The sequence below is a fragment of the Bubalus bubalis genome, chromosome 3 (assembly GCF_019923935.1).
Source record: "Bubalus bubalis isolate 160015118507 breed Murrah chromosome 3, NDDB_SH_1, whole genome shotgun sequence".
Classification (NCBI taxonomy): domain Eukaryota; kingdom Metazoa; phylum Chordata; class Mammalia; order Artiodactyla; family Bovidae; genus Bubalus; species Bubalus bubalis.
In genome coordinates, this window is record NC_059159.1 from 54,645,674 (window position 1) to 54,666,233 (window position 20,560).

The following is a 20,560-nucleotide window of genomic DNA, read 5'->3' on the forward strand; positions in this document are numbered from 1 at the left end:
CGGTTCCCAGGCTCTCCTGCCAGGACCCCCCCACCCACCGCCACCGATTAAGAGTCACCCCCCGCTGGCTCCCTCTCTTTATTTTTCACCCCCTGCCTCCACCCCCTCCTCAGCCCCAGTGCCTGAGTCCCTGGGCTCCGCTACCTTGTCTTGGCCGGAACAATGTGGGCTGTCAGCTTGCATTAAGCATGCAGGGAAAGCGCCACAATTTCAGTAGGCTAAAAGCTTACAGATTCTTCATTTGCTTCTCCCAGCCGGGAGTTTCTCCCCTCATGGCTAATATACTTATTTTAGGCCTGAGTTATTCCTCTTCTTTCTTCTTGGCCCTAAACCTAAATAGCATGTTAGGGAAGAGCCTTTGTAAGGACAGGAAGCCAAGGACACAGCATGAAAGCCCACCTCTCCTGGCTTCCAGCAGCCTAGCAGGGGAGCAGAACTGCACCTACTGGGGGTAGGGGGTGGGGGTGAGAAGAAAGACTGGCCACAGCCCCACCCCAGGCAGGGCCGGGCCCCAGGAATGACATCCGCACTCTAGGACCTGTGTGCTGATTGCACAGGGTTAGAACCCAGACCCGGGTGACTTCCAGCATCCCAGTGTGTGGAGAAGGGCCCCAAGTGGGCTGCAGAGGCCTCTGCTTCTGAGAGTCTGCCAGGCAGAAGGAAGTGTTTGCCCTTAGGTGGGATGGGTCGCAGGCATGCCTGCCAGGATGCGCCTGTCAGAGCCTTGAAGGAATCAGATGTGTCTGGGGAGGTCATGAGGCTGGCAGGTAAGAGTTGGGTGTCACACTGTCATGTCTGGGCTCTGTGCCATGGGAGCCATGAGACCCTGGGTGCCAGGCCTAACTTCTCAGTGTTCTCAGCTCTGATGATGGTCGTCACCATTTAATACCTCGTGGGGCTGATGCAAAGACTAGGTAAGATGCTGGTGAGAGCTTTCAGCATCGTGCTTAGCGCATAGTGAATGCTCAGTCCAGACTGGCTGTCCTCCGTCTTAGAGGGATAGGTACTGGGTGATCTTTTTCATGTGACATTCTTGAAAAGACGAAGCTAGAGCAGTGGAGAGCAGATTGCCAGAGGTAGGTTTGGGGAAGGGTGTGACTACAGAGGGGCAACACCACACGGTTTTGGGCTGCTGTGTATCCTGATTGTGGTGTGGCTGCACAGATCTACACATACGTCAAAATTCATCCAGTTATACACAGAAATGTCAATTTCACTGCATGTTAATTTTGAAAAATAAAAAATGAGTAATGACATTGTCCAAAATAAATAAATAAGTAAATAAATACATAAAATTAACTACTTGGAAAAAAAAGAAAAGAAAAGAAAAAGCAAGCAAACAAAAGCCCCACTGGCTGACCTGATTAGTTCAGGCTTCAGACTCCAGGCCTGTCCCTTCTCGATTCCTACTCAGCGGCGGAATCAATCATCTTTGCACTCCTTGGGGAAATGGTGCCTTGTGGGACCTCTTCCCCGGAAAAAATGGGCCCGAGGCCCACCAGGCTGCAGGACATGTCCCCTTGGGGATGTCCTCCAAGGCCCAGTCCCTCACGCCTGGTGGGCTGCTTAGGGAGGTACCTCAGTCCCCTCACTTCTGCAGATTGCTTCTGGATGGTGGAAGGTTTCAGAAAGCTCAGTAAATCAGAAACAGCGTGCCTGGACAGACTCCCAGCCAGATCTCCAACTTCGGATCCCAGGTCAGCTCCGAGCAGGGTGGAGACTCTTATTTAAACACGTCTACCACTGGCCTTTGGATCAGAAGCTGGGACAGAAGCGTAAACCGTGAATGTGTTCACTGTTCTCTCTGCTTGTTGGACATGAACCTGAACGTGGCTGTGAGCTGATTCATCCGGCACTTACAAGGGTTTGCACACGAGCGGCTCAGGGAGGGGCTGTCCTCAGGGGGTGGGGAATGGGGTTACCTAAGCAGCGACTGCTTCTGAGGGGAGCACAGTGAAATGGGAGGGACTGCACAGCTCCCGGGGCTTACATATTCTGTTTAACTCTCACCAGGTGCTACGAAGTTGGTTTTTTTTGCTCTCATGAATAACTGGAGATTCAGAGGGTTATAGAAACTAGCTCACAGTCTTAGAGGAGTGAAGCTCTGTCCCCAGATCTCTGTCTCTCACTCCAAATACGGGTTCCACGCCACCCTGGCACCTCTGGCAGCCTTTAATTAATCACCTAATAAAGGCAGGCATGATACCTGTCAAGTCCTGTCAACAGTTAACACGTTCAAATGTTCAATTTTCACAAATGATCAACTGGCCTGACCATATCGCTCAGCATCTTTCCCAAAATACCAAAACTACTTTGAGACTCACCCTCTCACTCATAATTACAGACTGCCCTGGGGAGCAAACCTTTTTAGAAGCAAAGCTGGTTGTGAAGTTGCAGTGGGCAAATAGAGCCTGCATTGTCTCACAGTCTCTCTGTGATGAGCGCAGGCCAGGGCTGCTCTCAGCTGTGGATGGCGCTGATGTTGGTGAAGGATCCGGGAGTTTGAAGGCTTGGATGGCTTGGCTTTGCACCAGTACATAGAAGAAACTTTTGTTTCCAATGAGGCTGCAGTGGAAAAACAAAGTGGCTGGCCCGGGCCTAGGCAGGTGGGAAAATTGAGCTGTGACAAAAACAAGACCGGGAGCTGACTGTGGCTCAGATCATGAGCTCCTTATTGCCAAATTCAGACTGAAATTGAAGAAAGTAGGGAAAACCACTAGACCATTCAGGTGTGACCTAAATCAAATCCCTTATGATTATACAATGGAAGTGAGAAATAGATTTAAAGGCCTAGATCTGATAGATAGAGTGCCTGATGAACTATGGAATGAGGTTCGTGACATTGTACAGGAGACAGCGATCAAGACCATCCCCATGGAAAAGAAATGCAAAAAAGCAAAATGGCTGTCTGGGGAGGCCTTACAAATAGCTGTGAAAAGAAGAGAAGTGAAAAGCAAAGGAGAAAAGGAAAGATATAAGCATCTGAATGCAGAGTTCCAAAGAATAGCAAGAAGAGATAAGAAAGCCTTCCTCAGCGATCAATGCAAAGAAATAGAGGGAAACAACAGAATGGGAAAGACTAGGGATCTCTTCAAGAAAATTAGAGATACCAAGGGAACATTTCATGCAAAGATGGGCTCGATAAAGGACAGAAATGGTATGGACCTAACAGAAGCAGAAGATATTAAGAAGAGGTGGCAAGAATACACAGATGAACTGTACAAAAAAGATCTTCACAACCCAGATAATCACAATGGTGTGATCACTCATCTAGAGCCAGACATCCTGGAATGTGAAGTCAAATGGGCCTTAGAAAGCATCACTACGAACAAAGCTAGTGGAGGTGACGGAATCCCAGTTGAGCTATTTCAAATCCTAAAAGATGATGCTGTGAAAGTGCTGCACTCAATATGCCAGCAAATTTGGAAAACTCAGCAGTGGCCACATGACTGGAAAAGGTCTGTTTTCGTTCCAATCCCAAAGAAAGGCAATGCCAAAGAATGCTCAAACTACCGCACAATTGCACTCATCTCACACACTAGTAAAGTAATGCTCAAAATTCTCCAAGCCAGGCTTCAGCAATACGTGAACCGTGAACTTCCAGATGTTCAAGCTGGTTTTAGAAAAGGCAGAGGAACCAGAGATCAAATTGCCAACATCCGCTGGATCATGGAAAAAGCAAGAGAGTTCCAGAAAAACATCTGTTTCTGCTTTATCGACTATGCCAAAGCCTTTGACTATGTGGATCACAATAAACTGTGGGAAATTCTGAAAGAGCTGGGAATACCAGACCACCTGACCTGCCTCTTGAGAAACCTGTATGCAGGTCAGGAAGCAACAGTTAGAACTGGACATGGAACAACAGACTGGTTCCAAATAGGAAAAGGAGTACATCAAGGCTGTATATTGTCACCCTGCTTATTTAACTTCTATGCAGAGTACATCATGAGAAATGCTGGACTGGAAGAAACACAAGCTGGAATCAAGATTGCCGGGAGAAATATCAATAACCTCAGATATGCAGATGACACCACCGTTATGGCAGAAAGTGAAGAGGAACTCAAAAGCCTCTTGATGAAAGTGAAAGTGGAGAGTGAAAAAGTTGGCTTAAAGCTCACCATTCAGAAAACGAAGATCATGGCATCCGGTCCCATCACTTCATGGGAAATAGATGGGGAAACAATGGAAACAGTGTCAGAGTTTATTTTTCTGGGCTCCAAGATCACTGCAGATGGGATTGCAGCCATGAAATTAAAAGACGCTTACTCCTTGGAAGGAAAGTTATGACCAACCTAGATAGCATATTCAAAAGCAGAGACATTACTTTGCCAACAAAGGTCCATCTAGTCAAGGCTATGGTTTTTCCAGTTGTCATGTATGGATGTGAGAGTTGGACTGTGAAGAAGGCTGAGTGCTGAAGAATTGATGCTTTTGAACTGTGGTGTTGGAGAAGACTCCTGAGAGTCCCTTGAACTGCAAGGAGATCCAACCAGTGCATTCTAAAGGAGATCAGCCCTGGGATTTCTTTGGAAGGAATGATGCTAAAGCTGAAACTCCAGTACTTTGGCCACCTCATACAAAGAGTTGACTTATTGGAAGAGACCCTGATGCTGGGAGGGATTGGGGGCAGGAGGAGAAGGGGACGCCAGAGGATGAGATGGCTGGATGGCATCACTGACTGGATGGTCGTGAGTCTGAGTGAACTCTGGGAGTTGGTGATGGACAGGGAGGCCTAGCGTGCTGCGATTCATGGGGTTGCAAAGAGTCAGACATGACTGAGCGACTGAACTGAACTGATGGGAATACATGGGTTTTCCCACAGCCCCCCTGCAGAAAATAAATTCTTCTTCATCTGCACACCTCAATTTTTTTTTTCTATAACGAAAAATTAGAATGGTTCCTAAGGTTCCTTCTAGATTCAATGTCTTGTAAGGTTGTATCTCAACACTGGGCACCTTTGAGCACAAAATAAAATATGATGACATATAACAATGACAATTTTTTGAGCACTTGCCAAGTTGTATGCTACTTTTAATCTTCACAACAGTATCCCGAGGTAGATATAGTTAGCATTCTTTTCTTTTTACTTCGTTTTTTCTGTTTGTTTTCTTTAATTAAAGTATAGCTAATTTACAATGCTGTGTTAGTTTTAAGTGAATAGCAAATGATTCGATTATGCACATATGTATGCTTTTTCAGTTTCTTTTTCCTCATAGGTTATTATAAGATGTTGAGTATAGTTCCCTGTGCTATGCAGTAGGTCCTTGTTGGTTATCTACTTTATGGATAGTAGTGTGTGTATGCTAATCTGCTAATCCCCGGCTCCTAATTTATCCCTTTCCCCTCCCCCTCTCCTTCCCCTTGGCCCCCCCACCTCCCATCACTATCCCCTTTGGTTTACACAGGTTTGTTTTCTATGTCTGTGAGTCTCTTTCTGTTTTGTAAATAAGTTCATCTGTATCTTTTTTCTTTCTGGGCTGCACCTCGAGGCTTATGGGATCTCAGTTCCCCGACCGGGGGTGGAACCTGAGTCACAGCGGCGCAAGTAGCGAATCCCAACCCCTAGACCATCAGGCAATCCCTCTGTCATTTTTTCAGATTCCACAAATAAGTGATATCATAGGATATTTATCTTTTGCTGTCTGACTGACTTTACTTAATATGATCCTCTCCAGGTCCATCCATGTTGCTGCAAATGGCATTTTCTCATTCTCTATGGCTAACATTCCATTGTGTGTGTGTGTGTGTATGTACGTCACATCTTTGTCTGTCAGATTGCTTCCACGTCTTGGCTATTGTCAACAGTGCTGCTATGAACATTGGGTGCCTACATATTTTGAATTCAGAGTTTTCTCCAGATAGATCCCCAGGAGCAGGATTGTAGGATCCCACGGCCGCTCTATTTTTAATTTTTAAAGAGACCTGCACACTGTTCTCCACAGGGGCTGCGCCCGTTACATTCCCACCAACGGTGTAGGAGGGCTCCTTTTTCTCCACCCTCTCTTCAACATTTATTAATATTATTTGTAGACTTTTAAATGATACATGTTCTGACTGGTGTGAGGTGATACTTCATTGTAGTTTTAATTTGTATTTCTTTATTAGTGATAGTGAGCATATTTTTCATGTGTCTCTTGGCCACCTGTATATCTTCTTTGGGAAAATGTCCATTTGGGCCTCCAGCCATGTACCATTCTTACTTTTGAACATGAAGACACTGAGGCCCAGAGAAGTTGAGTAACTTGCCCAATGTCACACAGGGAATACACGGCAGAAGCAGGATTTGAACCATCTAGTTTGGCTCCCAAGCTCCTGTTTTTTTGCTGTGGTCAAGTAGCTAAGACACCCACATGGCTCACAGCCTTCCCTGGCCCCACACTTCTTTAGTACCCATGCAGAATTCCTCAGAGCTCTTTATTTTTTTCAGGTAGAAAAACTAAATGATGTGGCATCAAGGGCAAAACAGCGGTCACTTGGGGGCTTATCTAATTCAGTCCCCTCTCTGAGTTCAAGGTGAAGTTGTGAAATCTAGGCTCTCTTCTTAATTCCGATCACTTGTACTGACCGTGAGTGAATGCACCTTTGAATCGGTCCCAGATGTGTTCACATATTCAAATCTGGAGTGGAGAGCACTGGTCTGGAAGTCTGAAGAACTCCAGCTCTGCCTTTAACCATCAGTATGACCTTGGCAGGTTCCAGCCTCCCTGGCCTTTCAGTCCTGATTGGCACGGAGGCAAGCAGATTCGACCAGTTCACAAATCTCAGGCGTGGGGCCCAAACTGAACCTGCCGACAATTTTTGTTTAGTGTGTGCACTGGTTTTCTATTTGAATACATTGCCAACATTTAAAATAGGGAGCGTTCGGGTAAAAACCCAGGTCTCCAGAATCACATGAAAAACAGGAAGATCTGATAGATTTGGACTTCCCTTCTTATAGGGCAATGTGAGCAAGGGTGGGGCCTTGATGCCCTTGGGCGAGCTTGTGCCCCCCACGAGGGCTCACATATTTTCTTGGCCCCTCCGGGTGGGTTCCATGTCACCAAAGCCTCCATCCATCTGACTTGATGCGAGTGTTTCATCGTTCGCCTGTTCGCCACACTTTGAAAGGGCTAGAAAGCACCTCCTTGCATTATGACTCCCTACAGCGGCCGCTGTGGGTGGGCTCCGCGGTACCAAGTGGCTGAGTCGGACATGGAACCATGAGAAGAGGGGAGCTGGTGCTTTGCGTTGCTGTGCCCTGGTTGTTGGGTCTTGTCTTGTTGCTTCTGCTGCTACTGGTAGGCAGAAAGTTTGGAGACAGCTTGCAAGACGCTCTTTTTCATTCTTTTTCAGCACCATTTGACCCTCCTGTGAAAGAGGACAGAAGCCTCGGGGATGGATGGACCCTGGTGTGGATTTCCAGAATTCCTTTTGGACACATCTCTGCCTGTTCCTTTTGACAAAGTCCTTGCTTTTCAGAGATTAATTGTTGTCAGATGCAACTTATTTTCTAATCCTTTTGGGCTCCATTTTAAACCTTCTGCTTTATTTTACCTTTTCTGATAAAGTCGCTGAGATTTGGTCTTTCTTTTCTCTTACGGATTTGCCAATGATTGTCTGCTTTGACAAATTGGATTCTTAAAGCCGATTCTTTGAAGAAAAGGATGTCGTGTGACAAGACAAGAAACAGCTCATCCTCGAATTGGGAGGATAAATAAAAAAATAAAAGCAACCCCATTCTCTGGCTTCCCAGTGACTCAAAGGGTGTCTCAGCTGTCACTGATAATCTAATCTTTCTATGATAGGTGAGGAAGAGGACAATGGTGAGCCAGGCTGTGAGTGTGATAGGCCTCTGATTAATAGCACTGTCCAATACCTCCCCAGCCCCCAGGACGGTGATTAATGACATTTGACGTGAACTCTGACCTCCCCCGGCAAGAACAGAGGGAGAAGATGGAGCGGCTCAGACAGGAGGGGGTCCTGCGGAGCCTGATTGATTCCTGGAGGCTTTGACTCTGAGGGGGAGAAGGGGGTGCCGGGGGTGGTCCGGACACCCTTGCTCCCTGTTCCTGGGCTCCAGCAGGCACCCTAGCCTAGCAGCTTTCACACTGATCATCTCTCCCGTGGCCCAGACTTTTCACTGCCCCTATAACACTGCGTCTCACAAGCAATTCCCTGCGAAGCCTTGGCTGACCTCCACTGACCTGTCATCCCTAACCCATGAGGTCATTTCGACCCATCCCCGACCCAGGTGCCATGAATCAAACCAAGGAGGATTTTTGTTTTTAATTTCTGCTCTATTTTTAAAAAGAATACTTCTTTTTAAATTTTATTTATTTGACTGCTCTGGGTTCTAGTTGCTGCGTGCAAACTCTTAGCAGCAGCATGTGGGATCTAGTTATTGACCTGGGCCCCTTGCCTTGGGAGCTCAGAGTCTTAGCCACTGGACCACCAGGGAAGGCCCAAGGAGGTTTTAAAGCAGGACCTGGGAACCTTCCTCAGGCTTTCTACTCTACCTTCTGTGCCCCCGATGGGCAGAATGGCTTAGAGCTGCCGGGCTGACAGTGAGAAAATCCAGTGTTCTCTAACTGGCAGGGAGCAGCTGAGATGCCCCATGACAGGGGCCAGAAGGACAGGGGTGCCATGTGAGGTGGGCGCCCACCTGGCCCCCAGGGCCTGGGAGGGGACGTCCCACTTGGCTCTGACGGCTTGACCGTGGCAGTGGGTGGGGTCTTCTCTGCTTAGCCCTCCAGGCTCACTTTCCGTGTCTCCTCCCCTTGAGAGCATGGCCATAGGAGAGCCTGAAATGGTTCCTTCTGGCCGTTGGCCTTTGCTGGCTTCACTACTATGCCAGCTACCAAGTCCTAAGCAGCAACCCCGCGTCGTGGTCCTCCTGAGGGAGACCATTTGGCGTCTAGGCCTCGGTGGTAATCATGATCAAACAGCCAAGAGATGTGTTGATCATGGCAGTTGAGGGAGTGTTGGGTCAGTGACCTCTCAGCCGATGGCGTGTGTCTGCCCGGAGGTGCGAGTGGGACCGGTAAAAGCTGGCTCTTCCTGGGAGGCAGCCCTCGCTGTTGGTAGCCTGAAAACGGGTTGGTTGGAGAGAGGAACGCCCTGAGACCATTGGGATTGGGAGCCAGACACTCTGGGACCCCTGCCTGGAGCAGGCAAGGCAGGACCTCAGCACAGCTTTTACCCTCTGACAACACGCTCCAAGGGCCCTGGAGGCCTTCCGTGTGCTGGACTTGCTTTTAGAACCTCAGCTGATGAACAGAGTTCTCAGCCATCCCGGGGAGGGGAGGGTTGGCGGGTGGCTGGCTAGTGGGTCAGCGTCAGCCAGGCTAACATAGGCCACACCCATGTTTGAATACTGTACGGCATTTGGGCTTCATTTGGCAAATGTGAGTGGGAGATGGACAGAAGGAAGCTTCTGCTATGGGATTTATCCACCTAATTCAACCGGTTCAAAGATGAGCCTTGGTTGGCACCTCTGGGCTGTGGCTGTTCAGCCTGAAAGAGATTGTGTTTGCAGGGTCCCTGGGCTTGCCACAAAGAAGAACTATATTAATGGTGGGAATCACTATTTTATTTGTCAATTATTATTAATAATATGCTGCTTCCGGGATAATCATTTGATACTGTGTTCTGCTGCAAAGAAGAATTCAGGGAAAAAAAAAAAGTACTCTTAGGAGAAAGTGTAATTAGAAATTTTATAATTTCTTTTTTAGCTGAGAAAGGATCTCCCACATCTCATGAAGACTAGAGTTCAGTTTTTGCCTGTTGGACTCTCACCAGGGTTTTGAGTAATTCACTGTCAAGAAGTGTGGGGCTACCTGGAATATAAAAGGCCAGCTGAAGCAGAGCTTCCCCGGGGAAGGAGGAGGAGATGCCTGGGCCTCCCCTCTTCTCTCCTCCTGGGCCAGCCACCGTGCAATGTGATGTCTGACGTGTGCACATTCATGGAGGGTATAAATACTGACCCGGAGTTACAGGGTCAGCAATGTTGACCTTCGCTTTCCCTCCTTAACTGCCCAGCCTACCAAGCTGACTCCTGCCCGGACCAGTCCTGACCACCAAGGACTCCCTCCCTCCCCCGTCACCACTTGGCTGTTTAATTAAACACAGGCCAGTAAGTCCGACCAAAGCATTCCACTAAAGCAAGATGAGAGAAAAAGGAGAAAAATCACAGGAGGGGAGAAGACTGTTTTGTTTTTCAAGCAATAAAAAGAAGCAGCAGTGATACGGGTTAAGTTTCAAATTCTTATCCAGAAGTTTCTAAGGGTCTGGTATCAGGGAGTCTCAGGTTAGCTCCTAAACTTGAACAGTCGTCAGGATCTTCTGGAGGGCTTGTTTAAACACAGACTGCTGGGCCCCACTTCCCAGGGAGGCTGAGTCAGAAGGTCTGGGTGTGGCCTGAGAATCTGCATTTCTAACTAGTGCCCAAGGATGCTCATTTCTGCCCATCTGAAGACCACACTTTGAGAACCACGGATGAGCTAGCTTGGTGGAAAGCGTCAGAATGATTTGGGAGCTCTTGTTAAAAACACCAATTTCTAGGCCCTTTGTAACAGTCATAATGTGTTTGGCTGCAGTTCATAGAATACCAAACAACAGTTGTTTGAGCAAGAAAAACATTTAATAACATACCAATTAGACTGGAGTCAGGTACTCAAAGTCAGGTACTGACTTTGGAGTCAGATACAAAACTCAAATTTGAGTCTGGCGATGTGATTCAGTGATGTTACAAGAAATGGAAGCTCCTCTTATGTAATTGCTCTTCCATAGCTGAATTTTCATCCTTAGGTTTGTGGCCTCGTGATTGCTGAATGGCTGCCACAGTTTCAGACATCATGTCCTCATACAGCTTTGACAAAGGCAGACAGGGCAGCTGTCTCCCCCAGTCTCTGTTTGTCTCTTTTAGATGTCTCTTTCCATAACTCTTTCTTTTACGACTCATTGGTGTACAGTGGGTCACAGGTCCACCTGAAATAAAGCATTTCTAACAGGAAGTGGAACAGCCCCCTTACCAGGCTGGTGGCTGGTGGTGGCTTACCTTCCTGGAGCATGTTACTGCCTTAGCAAAAGGAAGAAAAGAATGTTATTGGGCAGAGACTAACAGTACCTGCCCCAGCTAGGGTGACTTGTCACAGATTTCCTGGGATCATCCTGTTTCAAAACCAAAGTCTCACATTTCAGAGCAAGTCAAGAGGATTGGTCACCCTCCTTGAAAGCTCCAGTTTCCAAGAACTTCTGAATTAGAATCTCTTGAGGGTGAAATTCAGACTTCAAAAATGATTTTTAGCACTCTCCCAGGATAATTATTATATTTGCCAAAGTTTGAGAGTCACTGTTTTCTATGAAACCCAAACGGGGGACTCAAGGTTGACATAATTCCCAGGTAATCTCCGAGCAGGAGTAGATCCGGATGAACGGATGTGGGTGTGACTTGAGACTGGAAACCTTTACAGGAGCAGACTGAACCTCGAGCCAGGGGCCTGGGATCTTCACATTCCACTCCCAGCGCGCTCCTGTTCCCACCACAAGAAGGGACCATCTCACTTAGAGGCCACTGCTCTGTGTGGACTTGAACCCTGCTACCACTTTTGGGCTGGACTGGCTAGGCTGTGTCCACATGTGAATCCCAAGTTCATAGGACACAAACTGCATCTTAGCCTTCTTCTGTCCTGGGCATCTGGCACCAGGGCTCATTTTAAATTGTCTGATAAATGTGTATTGAATACGTGGATGAACAAATGAATTAATGAATGGGGAGACTGCACTCTTGAATCCTAAACTCTGGCCCCTAGACCAGAAAAGACAACCCTTCAGACAGCCCAGTGCCCGGAGCCTAGAGAGCTCCTCACCGCAACACTGAGTGGTCAGGACCCCAGGTGGGTGTGAGAGCGGGGCCAGCCTGTTCTGGGTGACAGCTCCCACCTCGCTGGGCCAGGCTGCCACGGGAAGCAGTGTGTGTCCCCACCACGCAGGGCGCTGGCACCTTTCCGGTGGTTTGAGCTCATTACTCATCATTAGGAGTCCTGGTGTCTGGAGTTTTCCAGGTGATCAAAGCTTCTCTGTCTGGAGCAGGCGGGCAGGCCCTGGTGTCTGTCACCAGTAATCCCCTGGCCTCGCCAGGCAGACGGTTAAGTAACCCAGGAAGGAGGGGATTAGGTTTTTTAAGCTCACATAATTCAGCCTGACACCCCGACACAGAGGCAGCGGTTCTGTGCGCTGCGGGAGCGTCCCTGGTTGGAGGGTGCGGTGGGGGGAGGGCAGCCGTCGCAAGTTGATTTGAAGAGTGGGCTCCCTCCCCGCCCTGCTCCCCTGGGGAGGGCTGAGTGCGGGAGGAGGAGCAGCAGCTGCCCACCTGCTGCAGCCTGGTCTGCTCACCTGAGACTCGCTTCCAGACGGCGCCCCTGCCCCTGCCTCCAGAAAGGAGCTCCCACTGGGGCTAATGGGGGTCCCGGTCTCTGGTTGGACTCAGGGTCCCACGTGCCTCTCCAAACCCGTCCACACTCCCCACAGTCTATGTTATTGTACAGAAAACAGTGCCTCAGGCCTGAACCCCGGAGTCAGGCTGCAGCCTCCATATTTGTGCAGATTCTGGCATTTTGGTAAATATCACACATTCCTTCAGCAATGGGGGTGGGGGTGGGGAGAAGGGCATGCTTAAAATAATAGCATTTTCAGACTTTAAAAACAGGTTGGGATTCAAAATTTGGGGCCTCTGGTTTTTCTGATTTGATCTTTGTGCAGGAAAAAAAAGTTTCACTCATCCCTGCCCTAAATAGCACACCCCATGCTTCCAGTCAACATAGAAGGCAGTGTGAACAGACCCGAGGAGCTCATTAGTCTGAGGAATGGAAACGGGCTTTGCTAAAGAGTTTATCTAAATGTCCGGGTCCCAGCTTCAAGTAAGTCCTTTAAGAAGATGAGTGCTGAGAACAGGGATAGACTATTCCAACCGGGGTGATGCTCTTGGGGTTGCTGTCTTGGCCCCGACAACTCTGTAACGTTCTCTTTCTGGTACCTGTTCCGCCCCAGCTAAATTCTGAGCACGGCGGAGGGGTGAACGGTTCAAGGCAGACAGCAAGACTCCCGGTCTGCCTTGGAGGGCCCGCCTGGCGCGGTGCTAGCCTCCGGGGCTGGAGAGGGGCCAGCCCCACCCGCGGGACCCGCCGCTGCTGTTGCGTCTTCAGGCCCACGCCCACCAGGATGTTTTACATATTTTAATTAAAGTGCCGCCCCGGGCTGGCAGGGCCTCTGACGGCTGGCTCTAGTTCCAGCAGCAGGACGGCATTGGCGTGAGACGCGGAGTCCGGCTCAAGCTCCGGGTTTGGCTCCCACCCCTGGGGGCGGCGCCCCTCGGGTTCCAAGAGGGGAGGCGAACTCAGCAGGCAGTGGGCAGGTGGCCGGCGCACCCATGGGTGGCCAGGGCAAGGCTCAGGGATGGAGGGAGAGTCTGGGGAGGAAAGTGCCACGGACAGTTATCACGGACCAGCTGGCTGGTGGGCTGTGGCGGGGCCGATTCTTGCACACAGCCCCGTGGACACACTTCTTATCAGTATCAGATTATGACAAATGGCAACGGGTAAAAGTTGCTGGGTGGCAGCTGCCGCCTCTCAGAGAGGAGCAGATATTTTTAGCACTGTGCCTTGGGGCTCTGGCTCTGGGTTAATTAATCATGGTGAGCAGCACTGAGTCTGGTTCCTGATCTTGGTCCCACCCCCTGTCCCAGCCTTGTCCCCATTGCCCGGACTGGAATACCAGCTGCAAGGTAGCAGTCATGCACAGCCAGAGGGACCCTTGACAGCCTGGGGACACCTTCCCGTGTCTGCCCATGGCTGGGGCCCTGTACCTCCCAGCAGGACTGTGCCCGGGCCCAGCGTCACCCACCCCTGGAAACCCTAACACGTGCTGCTCTGGAGTCCCTGCCACACCGGTCACATCTGATCCTCAGGGCTGGGGCCTGCATCTCGCAGGGTTGATACCCTGCTTTGTCCTCCCGTTTTTCTGAGACCCTGCAGAAATAGACCAGGAGAAGGGAAACCCTACCGACGCTGGCCCAGGGAGGCCTTGCCAGGAGATGTCAGAGTCCCTTCCTCTTGACGCTGTGAAGGGGACCAATAGATTTGCCCTCTTACTTTCCAGGGGTTTATGTAAAGAAGTTCTGAAGCAAGCAAAGGTCTGTATTGTAAAGCTTCTAGGAGGAGAGCACTCAGAGCATGTCATACTGAGTCGGCCCTGCTGAGGGCTCCCCGAAGGTTCAGGGGCTCCCGGGCCTGGAGTCTTCTGCTGACAGAGTGAGCATTTGCTCCCGACCTCCGCCGAGGCTCACGTGGAAACACAGGCCTCCCCACCAGCTCTGTGTGCAGAGAGATGAACTGAGACCTCATGAAAAAGCACCAGGGACGTTGAACAACTGCTGTCCTTTCTTAACCGTTACGACTTTTCTTTCACAGCACTGGTTATGACTTCTACCATTCCCTGTGGGAGACAAAGAGGCAGAGCACCAAAGTCAGAGAGAGAGACAGACAAACAGAAAAACACTCAAGCCAGAAGACAGACACATATTTCCTGTCACTGAGTCAAGAAACATTTATTGAGAACCTGCTGTGTGCCTGCACAGACCTGCACACACACACCCTAATTAATGCACCAAGAGACCACAGGCTGTTACATCATCTCCCCAGGCCCCCATCTGGGTCTTGTTGTTGTTTTCAGTTGCTTGACTCTGTGACCCCACATACAGCAGCACGCCAGGCTTCCCTATTCTTCACCATCTCCTGGAGCTTGCTCAAACTCATGTCCATTGAGTCGGTGTTGCCATCCAGCCATCTCATCCTCTGTCGTTCCCTTCTCCTTCCGCCTTCAATCTTTCCCAGCATCAGGATCTTTTCCAACAAGTCAACTCCTCGCATCAGGTGGCCAAAGTACATCAGCTTCAGCATCAGTCCTTCCAATGAATATTCAGGGTTGATTTCCTTTAGGATGGACTGGTTTGATCTCCTTGCAGTCCCAGGGACTCTCAAGAGTCTTCTCCAGCTGGAGATCAAACCAGTCCATCCTAAAGGACATCAACCCCAAATATTCATTGGAAGAACTGATGCTGAAGCTGAAGCTCCAGTACTTTGGCCACCTGATGCAAAGAGCCGACTCACCGTTATGCTGGGAAAGATTGAAGGTGGGAGGAGAAGAGGGTGACAGAGGGTGAGATGGTTGGATGGCATCACCGACTCACTGGACATGAGTCTGGGTAAACTCTGGGAGTTTGTGAAGGACAGGGAGGCCTGGCGTGCTGCAGCCCATGGGGTCGCAAAGTCAGAGAGCGACTGAACAACCACCACCAGCACCACAGTTTGAAGGCATCAGTTCTTTGGTGCTCAGCCTTTTTTATTGTCCAGCTTTCACATACATACATGACTATTGGAAAGCCATAGCTTTGACTATACAGACCTTTGTAGACAAACTAATGTCTCTGCTTTTCAGTAATGCCTCTGGGTCTTAGGTAGCAAATAAGAGAGGTGCTGTTTCCACTCAGGCCAGTAGGTGTCATCATGTCAGAGGGAAAACGAGGGGAGCTGCAGGATTTGCTGGACCTCTCTGAGCAGAAATCCTGTTTCATCCTGTTTCTGAGTGCCATTATGTGCAACTGCACCAGGCAGGGCACACAGGTTGAGAAGTCCTGAGGGCCTGGAGGGACAAGGTCACAGAATGAGCGGGGAGTCTGTAACAGGCTGGGAAAGTTGAAAGAAGGACCGTGTGGATCTTAGCGCAGCAGAGACTTCACATTACATCAGAGGGAACAAGTTCAGAGAGGAAGGCTGCCTGACCTATGGTCACACAGCAATTCCAGACTCCAGATCGCCTGGCTCCTAGAGCAGGGCTCTTTCTTCTATACGTTGTGTATCAATAACTGGTGCTACCCGATCTTTTTTTTTTTTTTTTTTTTTGGTGCTGTCCGATCTTGAGACTCAAAATTCCTTAGTTTAGCCATGAACCTCCCTACAAAATGCCGACTCCGATACCTACTGCCATCTCTCTATGGATCCATCTTCCTCCTGGAGAAGGCCCTTGCCCTCCTCACAGGTCCTGTGATATAGGAGTTGTCTCACTCACACACACTCATGAAGGATCCCTGCACACATCTCTTTCAAGAGACATCATGCTGGTAACTTGAACCGGTCTTCTCAGCAACAGCTATAAATTAGAAATCAGCAACAGCTATAAATTAGAGAGGTTTTTGTTTTGTTTTTTTCCTCCCAGAGGGCACCCCCCCCCGCCCGCTCACCTGCACACCACTGAATTAGTATCCCCACTTTATAGAGGAGGAAACTGAGGCCCAGGGAGATGAGTCAACATACAAAGATGTGCAGCTTACTGTGGGTGGCGGAGCTGAGACCCCCAACCCAGGGGTACGATGCTGGAGCATGCAGAGATGGTAGCGCCAATAGGGCTCAGAGTCCCCTGGACGTGGAGGGGTGCGGGTTTCTCAAGCAGGCACTGATGAGGGGGCTGCCCTGGGCCAGTCTCATCGACCTGATGGCAGCACTGGAACAGGAACCATTTTGGGTGAAACGATCTTAGTCCAGCTTTGGGTGGGTTGACTTTGAAGCAGGCTGTTGGAAAGAAGGAGAGGCCAGATGAGAAGTCTGGGCAAGAGACTGAGGTCTGCAAGACAGAGGGCTCTTCTTGATCAAACCAGTTTCCTTTCTTACAGTCGACAGGTCAGAAGTGGGAGGTTCACCCGTCTATGTGTTTTTCCTCATCTCTGTCTGCATTCAGGCAGGATCTGGCAGGGCAGGGAGAGAGGGACCACGCACCCTGGCTCCCACGCATTCCCTGGCCCAGTTGCACAGTGAGCGCACAAGAGGGACTTGCTGAATGAATGAATGAGTGACCAATTTTATCCTGAATCAGCTCTGCTGAGGACCACCCATCAAAACCTGAGTATACCTCTAAGATTATCGAGAATTCCAGCATAATTATAGGAGTATGGATTTGGAATCAGAAATTATTTTTCTAGAGATTATCATATTAAGTGAAGTAAATCAGAGGACAGGCATCATATGACATCACTTCTATATGGAATTTAAGGACTTCCCTCAGTCGGAGAAGGCAATGGCACCCCACTCCAGTACTCTTGCCTGGAAAATCCCATGGACAGAGGAGCCTGGTAGGCTGCAGTCCATGAGGTCGCTAAGAGTCAGACACGACTGAGTGACTTGACTTTCACTTTTCACTTTCATGCATTGGAGAAGGAAATGGCAACCCACTCCAGTGTTCTTGCCTGGAGAATCCCAGGGACGGGGGAGCCTGGTGGGCTGCCGTCTATGGGGTCGCACAGAGTCGGACACGAATGAAGCGACTTAGCAGCCGCAGCAGCAGATGGTAAAGAATCTACCTGCAATGCAGGAGACTCAGATTCGATCCCTGGGTTGGGAAGATCCCCTGGAGAAGGGAATGGCAACCCACTCCAGTATTCTTGCCTAGAGGATTCTATGGACAGAGGAGCCTGGTGGTCTACAGCCCATGAGGTCACAAAGAGTAGGGCACCACTGAGCAACTAACACACACATGTGGAATCTAAAAAAGGATACAAATGACCTTATTTACAGAACAGTAATAGAATCACAGACATAGAAAACAAACTTATGGTTGGCACAGGCGATGGTGGGGAGAGAGGAGATAAATTAAGAGCTTGGGATTAACACATATACACTATAATATATAAAATAGGAAAACAATAAGGACCTACTGTACAGCACAAGGAACCATATTCAAGATCTCATAATAACCTATTATAATGGAAAAGAATCTGAAAAAAATATGTATAGCTGAATCACTTTGCTGCACACCTGAAACTAACATAAAATAATTGTACTTCAATTAAAAAATTACTTTTTTTTTTTTTTTAGCATTTTAGGGCTAGAAGTGAGATTAAGTATCATCTCTTACAATGTCCTTGCTTTACTAGTGAAGCCCAGAGACCCGTATGAGACCACCCAGGTCCCTTGCTGTGTAGGAGACTACCCCTCCTGGCCTTGCTCAGGTCAGCTTACTTTACTGCCCCGGGCCTCCATGTGTCCCAGGACAAGACAAGGAGAGATGGAGCTCTGGTTCCAGAAGGGCAATGAGTTGATGAGAATCCGTATTTCCGGGGGCACAACTAAATACTTCTTTGGTAGATGAGCAAAGCCCAGGATAACCAAGCCAGGAAGCTACAATATGCAAATGAGTGGATTGCGGCATCCCCCCTGATTGGCTAGAGGGGCCCTGATGTCACAATAGGTGGGGTTTCTCCATTCTGAAGGATTGTGCCTCCTGCCAAAAAAAAAAAAAAAGGAAAAAAAAATTTTCACTGAATTGGCTAGACCCTAACTCCCTCTCTTTGTCCAGACGGAGGCGGAACTATGGAGCCCCTCTATCAATCCGGTTCCATTCTTATGAAGGTGAACACTTTACAAGGGAAGAAGATGGTGGAGAGCGGCCTCCAGTCTGGGGACTTCTCGCTGCCCCCGTCGTGGTCCTCCAGCCTCCTGCCGCCGGCCGACCTAGAGATCCTGCAGCAGAAGGTGGCCGGGATGCAGCGAGAGCTGGAGGACTTCAAGAAGGAGGCGCTCAGGGCCATCCGCTACCTGGAAGACGCCTTCTGCGAGATGAACGGGGCCCTGGTGCAGCAGGAGGAGCAGGCGGCCCGCGTGAAGCAGCGGCTGCGGGAGGAGGAGGATCGGGGCGTCGTGCGGAACAAGGTCCTCACCTTCCTGCTGCCCCGGGAGAAGCAGCTCCGGGAGCACTGCAAGCGGCTGGAGTTCCTGCTGCTGGGCCGGGGCCGCGACCCCCCGAGCATCCCTGGGAAGACCCAGGCCAAATGAGGCTCCTCCGCGACCAGCCGCCGGGCAGCCCAGTGGAAGACGCGTTTAGCTAGAAGGACACATCCAGAGTCCTGGTCCGCTTGCTCCCCTCCCCCACCCCCTCTCTGCGGCTTTCCTTCTGCCTAAATAACACCTTGCTGAGAGGCGAAAAGACCCGTTATGTTCTTTCGGTGAAGCTCTGTCTATTCAGCAGCACCCAAGAAAGAGGCGCCCCAACCCTAAGTCGTTGGAAGACACCTGTAATTTCCCCCCCTTTAACGGCTTCCCTCTTTGTAATGGTACTATTGCTCAAATGTGTAACATGTTTTTTTTAACCTTCTTAAACTGATTGTGTCGAACAGATGTAACTTCTTTTAATGACTGCAGGCTCCATGGCTTGTTACTTCATGCATGGTCTGCCGAGAGGGGTCGATCGTCCACCCGAGCAGTAAGTGGCCTCAGGTTACCCCTGTGGTCCTTATCCTCGCCTGGCCAGCTTTCCAGCCTGCTTTCAGGGTCGGCCGTCCTGTATCCCTTTGCTGCCTTTGCCCACCTCTGCTTCCTCGCCCTCTCCCTTTGGTCTGCAGCTGGGCCTGCGGGATCCACACAGGGAATCAGGCTCCAGTAAGCTGGAGTCAGATGAGCTTAGCACTTGGATGAGGCAACACTAGAAGGTGGGGCCATAAAGCCCTGAAGCTGATTTTCACGTCTGACCCATGGAGCTGGAGTTGCTATGAAGCCCCGCTGTTCATCGGGTGATATGCCCTGATACACAGCATCCCACTGACTCTGATAGCCGTGATAGTGCTAGTCGCTCAGTCGTGTCCGACGCACTGCGACCCCATGGACGGTAGCCCATCAGGCTCCTCAGTTCATGGAATTTTCCAGGCAAGAGTACTGGAGTGGGTTGCCATTTCCTTCTCCACGGGATCGTCCCGACCCAGGGATCAAACCTAGGTCTCCCGCATTGCGGGCAGACACTTTACCGTCTGAGCCACCACGGAATTGCTATTCCCTTCTCCAGAGGGTCTTCCTGACCCAGGGGCTGAATCTGGGTCTCTCGCATTGTAGGCAGATTCTTTCCCATCTGAGCTACAGGGAAGTATGTAGGTCCCGTTAGAAGCAAGTGCGGTTGCCCTAATTGCGCAGGGTGGGAAGCTGACCCCAGGAAGGTAAGTCCTTCCCCCAAAGGCTCCGGCCTTGAAAGCTCAAGGTCACCTGAGCTCATCTGCTGTCCTGCTGCCCCCCCGGGAAACGGATCAGGCTGTCATGGACCTGTTCTTCTGGAGGGCTGAGATTGTCACGTCGGTCCATTGGGTGCTCCTTTGCTGTCACTGTGACTTTTATTTTCAATAAGGCTTTCTGTTTCATCCAGTCCTGTTCTCTCTCTGGTCCTCCAAAACTCGGCCATGTGGAGGGATTCTCCCCTAAAGAGCAGAGGGAGTGCCTGACGGCCAGGTCAGCCCTTGAGCAGAGTGGGCCTGTCCTCCCAGCTCGAAACCTGCAGCCTGGGCCGTGTCCGCTGACAGCCCAGCTCAGCTCCCACCTCCCTCCTTTCTTCCATAGAATCTCTGCAAACAAGGTTTGAAGATCTGCAACACCCAGGCTGGTCTTCAGGAAAGGACCCCAGGCCTGATCCATTCTTCATGGTGACATCATCTATCCACTGTGTACCCTGAAGGGCTTCAACCCTGTACTAACTTTAGTTTCTACTTTGGGAGGTG

At 49.9% G+C, this 20,560-nt stretch overlaps 1 protein-coding gene across 1 annotated transcript; it reads left to right on the top strand.

Moving 5' to 3' along the window:
• The first annotated feature begins 17,810 nt into the window (after positions 1-17,810).
• On the top strand, positions 17,811-19,177 carry CCDC182 (coiled-coil domain containing 182). The gene has a single exon (XM_006076247.3). It carries the CDS (start codon positions 18,396-18,398, stop codon positions 18,855-18,857), a length of 462 nt encoding a protein of 153 aa, XP_006076309.1. The 5' UTR covers positions 17,811-18,395; the 3' UTR covers positions 18,858-19,177.
• The last annotated feature ends 1,383 nt before the right edge of the window (positions 19,178-20,560 follow it).

Excerpts from the sequence above, each read along its gene's own strand:
- CCDC182 (XM_006076247.3), top strand. The coding sequence starts at position 18,396 with ATGGAGCCCCTCTATCAATCCGGTTCCATTCTTATGAAGGTGAACACT.